Source organism: Bombus bifarius, unplaced genomic scaffold, assembly GCF_011952205.1.
Source record: "Bombus bifarius isolate JDL3187 unplaced genomic scaffold, Bbif_JDL3187 scf7180000008270_frag, whole genome shotgun sequence".
NCBI lineage: Eukaryota > Metazoa > Arthropoda > Insecta > Hymenoptera > Apidae > Bombus > Bombus bifarius.
Window position 1 is genome coordinate 13133 of NW_022884555.1, and position 5452 is coordinate 18584.

General features: G+C 52.5%; 1 protein-coding gene across 1 annotated transcript; it reads right to left on the reverse strand.

The window, feature by feature from the left end:
• Positions 1-602: 602 nt before the first annotated feature.
• On the reverse strand, positions 603-3638 carry LOC117212051. Its single transcript, XM_033456511.1, has one exon. The coding sequence runs from the start codon at positions 3636-3638 to the stop codon at positions 603-605; it is 3036 nt and encodes a 1011-aa protein (XP_033312402.1).
• Positions 3639-5452: the final 1814 nt, after the last annotated feature.

Sequence of the window (5452 nt, forward strand, 5' to 3'; positions counted from 1 at the left end):
GGTGAATTAACAGCAACCGGGATACGGTTGGACTCGGTTAGAACGTAAGATCAGGGGATGAGAGGGCGAGAGCGTAAGCGCGAATCGTTGCTGCGAACTGAGACTTCCCGAGGTTGCTGACTGACTGACTGGCTGCCTGACTGACTCACTGACCGACTGCTGACTGACTCCCTCTTAGTTTTCCCCGAAGGAAAGCTTGATGCCGATTGGTCGTGACCCCGCTAAAGAAGCAGGACATGAGGGATTTCTCACCAGTGTCCGGGGTGATTTTATTGCTGGGGAAAACCAGTCGTTTCTATCCTATGTTTATGTGTTGGGTTTTCTCGTTCGGTGACTACCTGCCTTTTCCGAGCCTTTTTTAATAGCATAACAAACTCAAGGATTTTGCTAATCCGGACATAAACCGAAATGCTTCTAGACAACTAGATTGCTCGACACACATCTGGAAACAATTTAGCTAGAAGGTGACGTTTTATGGCCGGTCATTGAGTTTATTGGGGGTCTGGAAGCAGGTAGGTGGGCCGCTGGCCGCCAGGTAGCGTTGGCTGGGGTTCCGCTGCTCCATGCGACGCAACATCCTCCCCCCGTTGAGAGGGCACCGATCAAATTCTGCCTGTGGGTTCGATGGGGGTGTGCTCTGCCTCCTTCGAGGTCAGCGATTGTCCGGGCGCTTCTGGATCTGATTGGAATGGCAGGGGGACCAGCCGCTTGACGCCGCGGTCCAGGAGGTTCGATGAAGTCTGCACAGTCGCTGTTCGGATTACGCCATCGGCTCCGGGATGGACCTTGACTACCCGTCCCAAGGGCCAGCACATCGAGGGAACGTTGTCTTCCCTGAGCAGGACGATTGCGCCTTCGTGTATGTTATGTCCACCCTTGGTCCATTTGCTGCGGTTGTTTAATTGGTTGAGGTACTCCTTGTGCCAGCGTTTCCAAAAATGCTGTTTCATCTTTTGGATATGCTGCCATCTGGAGAGTCGGTTGGAGGGAGTGTCCCTGAAATCTCGCTCACGCACACTCATTAGTGATTCACCGATGAGGAAGTGACCAGGAGTGAGAACGAGGAGATCCTTGGGATCCGTGGATATGGGTGTTAATGGTCGGGAGTTGAGGACGGCTTCGATCTCTATGATCAGTGTATTGAATTGCTCGAAAGTGAGCAATTCATGACCTGCGACGCGTCTGAAGTGATGCTTAAAGGATTTCACCGCTGCCTCCCATAGTCCCCCGAAGTGTGGAGACTGAGGGGGTATGAAGCGCCATTCTATGTGTTTGTCTGCGAGGAATGCTTGTACTTTTGAGTGGTGATCGTCCGAGTGTAGAAGGTCATACAGTTCCCGTAAGTCGTTCTTTGCCCCGACGAAATTTGTACCATTGTCCGAATGGATTGTCGAGCAAAACCCTCGCCGAGCGATGAATCTACGAAGAGCGGCGATAAAGGTTTCGCTCGTGAGATCGCCAACGAGCTCGATGTGTACCGCCTTCACGGCTAGGCATACGAAGATCGCAACGTACACCTTGACCTGTCGGCGGTTACGATCTCTTGTCTCCTTTATGTAGAAGGGTCCACAATAGTCCACGCCGACATTCGCGAATGGTCGAGACCCTGTCACTCGCGCTTCCGGCAAATCACCGGAGTGCAGGTGAATCTGGTGTGTATGCTCGATAATCCGAGCTGTGACGGATGCTTTGGGTAGCAGTATTGGGTGTTTTTGACCGAAAGTCATCGACGAATGCCTGAGTCGACCCCCGACTCGCAGGATTCCTTTCTGGTCAATGAAAGGATTGAGTCGCGTGAGTTTCCTTGTTAACGCTGCGTTCCGGTTCATTCGGAGCGTACGGATTTCCTCGGGGAAATGGATGCCTTGTAATAGTATGATTAATTTGTCGTGAGCGATGTGTAATTCCGTTGCGGTCAAGGGTGTCATTCGGTTCTGTTTCTGCCTCCAACGGAGGCAACGAGCGACGATCCGAATTAGCTTAGGCCAGGAGGAGTACCGTTCCAACAGGCTGCAATCGGCGGGAGCCGCGGATAGACAAGTTGCCGTTTTTTGTTCTAACAACTCCGTTTGTGGTATTGGGGTCCAGGTCGGCCAGGAATCTTCCGATTGTTGGAGCCATTCTGGACCGTGCTGCCAAATGGTCGGGCGGAGAAATTCTTCGGGTGTTTGGCCTCGCGATATTAGATCCGCGGGATTGTCGTGGGTGGGGACATGACGCCAACTGCCGATGCTGGTTTTTCTTTGGATCTCGGAGACCCTGTTGGCGACAAACGTCTTGAGTGTGTGGGGTGACGTGGTTAGCCAGTGGAGAACGATGGCGGAGTCGGTCCAATAGACCATACGAGTGATGCTGTGTGATAAGGCTTGATGTATGGTAGCCATCAGGGACGTAAGAAGGAAGGCTCCGCTCAGCTCGAGCCGCGGAATGGTTTGGGATTTTAGCGGGGCTACTTTTGACTTCGCGGTTAGCAGCTGGGTCCGTACGCGGCCGTCCGGATTAACGGTTCGGAGATAGACGCATGCGCCGTAGGCCTTCTCGCTGGCGTCGCAAAAGCCGTGCATTTCGATCTCAGTTGCGGAGTCAATGATCGCCTTGCGTGGGAATGTAATATTGTTCAAGAGTGGCAATTGAGAATAATACCTGTCCCACTCTGAATGGAGATCTGATGGGAGAGATTCGTCCCACTTGACTTTCACTGCCCAGACTCGCTGAAGCAGGATTTTCGCGCGGACGATCACTGGCGCGAGCAGCCCCAGAGGATCGTAGATTCGAGCGATTACGGAGCTGATCGATCGCTTCGTAACGCGGGGAATGTCTGCCTTGGCGTCAACCGAATAAATGAGTGAATCATCGGAGGACTTCCAGAAGACCCCAAGTGTTTTTAAGGGTTGAGGCTCGCCCAGCTGTAGCTTCTGATTTATGTCCGGGTCAGATAGTCCGTTGAGTAGTGTCCGGTTGTTGGACGCCCATTTTCTGATTTTTAAACCGGCTAGTTGGAGGAGTTCGGTGAGTTCTGTGCGGATTGACAGCGCTTCGCCTATCGTATCCGCTCCGGTGAGAGCGTCGTCGACGTAAAAGTCCCGTAACAATACCGATGAAGCTCGCGGGAATCGGTGCCCTTCATCGCTTGCCAATTGTCTGAGACACCGGATGGCTAGATAGGGTGCTGCAGACAGTCCGAACGTGACGGTGTTGATCTGATATGTTTCCAACTCGCCGTCGGAATTGCGCCATAAAATTTGCTGAAATCTTCGATCGGCCGGACGCACGAGGAATTGTCGGTACATTTTCTCGACATCGCCGGTGAGGACGTACTGGTGAGATCGGAATCTCAAGAGGATATCGAACAAATCCTCTTGCAGCTTCGGACCTGTATAAAGGGTGTCGTTCAACGAGACGCCGGTGGTACTGGGTGCGGATTCGTCAAACACAACGCGAAGTTTTGTGGATGTGCTCGAGTCCTTAACGACGCCGTGGTGTGGCAAGTAATAGTCGTTCTCCGGTTCGTGGCGTGATGCAACCTTGGTCATGTGGCCCAAGTCCAGATACTCCTGAATGACCGCCCGATACGCTGTTTCGAACTGTTGATTTCGTCTGAATTGCTGCTGGAGAGAGGCGAGTCGTTTCATCGCCATTGCCTTGGATGATCCGAGTGACGAGATTTTGTCGTTAAAGGGGAGTGCGACGATGTATCGCCCATCGCTGGTGCGTTGGACGTGATTTTGAAAATGCTCCTCACATCGTCGATCCGCCTCCGATAAGTGTTTTATCTGAGGTCCCTCGTCGAGTTCCCAAAAGCGGGTGAGGTCCGTCTCTAGTTCCGTTGTGGAGGCATGGAAGACCCTGGCAGGTCCTGGGGAAGGTGGGCTCCCCCCGATGACCCACCCGAATCGCGTTTTTTGCAGGCGCAGATCGGGGCCGGTTGATGGGTTAAGATTTATCTGTCCGACACACAATGAGACAACGGTGGGCCCTGAGCCCAACAAAATATCAATCGGGGATAGGACATGGAATGCTGGATCGGCTAGCGGGACATTCTTAGGTATCGTGATTGCGGAACGATCTATGAATTGGTCTGGGATCAGTGTCGAGATTGTTGGGAGGATTAGGAACGTCAATGTGCGTCGGTAGGCTTGGTCAGAGGATGTGATCGTGGCTGTAATGTAACGCCTTGAAGTGACTGATAGGGTGTCAAGGGCTCCGATTGGCACCGAACACTGATATTGGGGAAGTTTTAATGAGTTTGCAAGCCGCTCAGTTATGAAATTCATAGTGGAACCGGTATCTAACAGGGCTCGACAGCGCACTGGTTGGATTTTGTGGTTTAGGATATTGACGCGTGCAGTGGTTAACAGGTCGTTGGATGGGGTTATGGTCCGTGAGTTGGTCTCCCTTGTTGCGCCTGCCCGTCTTAGTCATTGTCTGTTTTGTCGTTGCGAGTTGGATGATGGATTATTTGGATGGTATGACGGAGCTTTCCTTGTGCTTGGGGGCGTGGTGGGAGGCGTCTGATTGCTCATTGGCGCGTCTGATCGATGTAGGAGCGTGTGATGGCGTTGATCACATATGCGGCAAGAGCCAGAGGTGCAGTGTTGCAATTTGTGTCCTGGTAGCAGGCAATTCGTACACGCTGAGATTTCCTCGGCGGCTAGAATCCGTTCGTCGATCGTCTTCGTCCTAAAGGTGTTGCAGCGCCAAATTTTGTGTGGTCCATGGCAGATTGGACAGAGTGGCGGTGATCGTGACGTGACAAATGCCTGCCCTCGTGGTGGGCGTGTCGTTCTTGCAGGTTCTATGACCTGACAGCGATCGTTCAAGAATTGCAAGAAGTCCGGGAACGTGGGGAATGGTGTGGACCTTATCTTTTCCTTCCATATTGAATCGGTTTCCCGATCAAGGTTGGCGGTACATAGGTGCAAAAGCAGGGCATCTGCGGTTGGTTGTCCGATGGCGGCCAAGGCTTTGTAATGAGCTTCCAACTTGGTCGTGTAGGACTGCAAATCGCGATGTGCTATCCGTGATGAGGAGGCTGCGTCAAATATCTCCTGCAAGTGTCTCTCGACAATTTTGGCTGGTCTGTTATACCGTCGTTCTAATATTTCCCAGGCGACTGCGTAGTTAGCTGCCGCATTGCTTAATGACGCGATCGCTAGAGCTGCCCCATGCTTTAGGCAAGAACGGAGATACATCAGTCGCTTGCAGTCGTCTATGCGGGGGTTATCGTGGACCGTGGAGCGAAATTGATCCGCGACCCCCGGCCAATCTTCGTAGGCTCCAGAAAAGGTGGGTAGCTGAATTCTAGGCAAATCGACGGGTTCCGGCAATGACATGTCCGATGGCTTTGTTGTAAGATTTGTGGTGGTTGGTTCTGCTTGCTTGTTTGCCTCCTCAAGGATGGCGGACGCCTGTCCGGCGATGGTGTAGAACTTCTGTTGTAGGTCAACCCGGT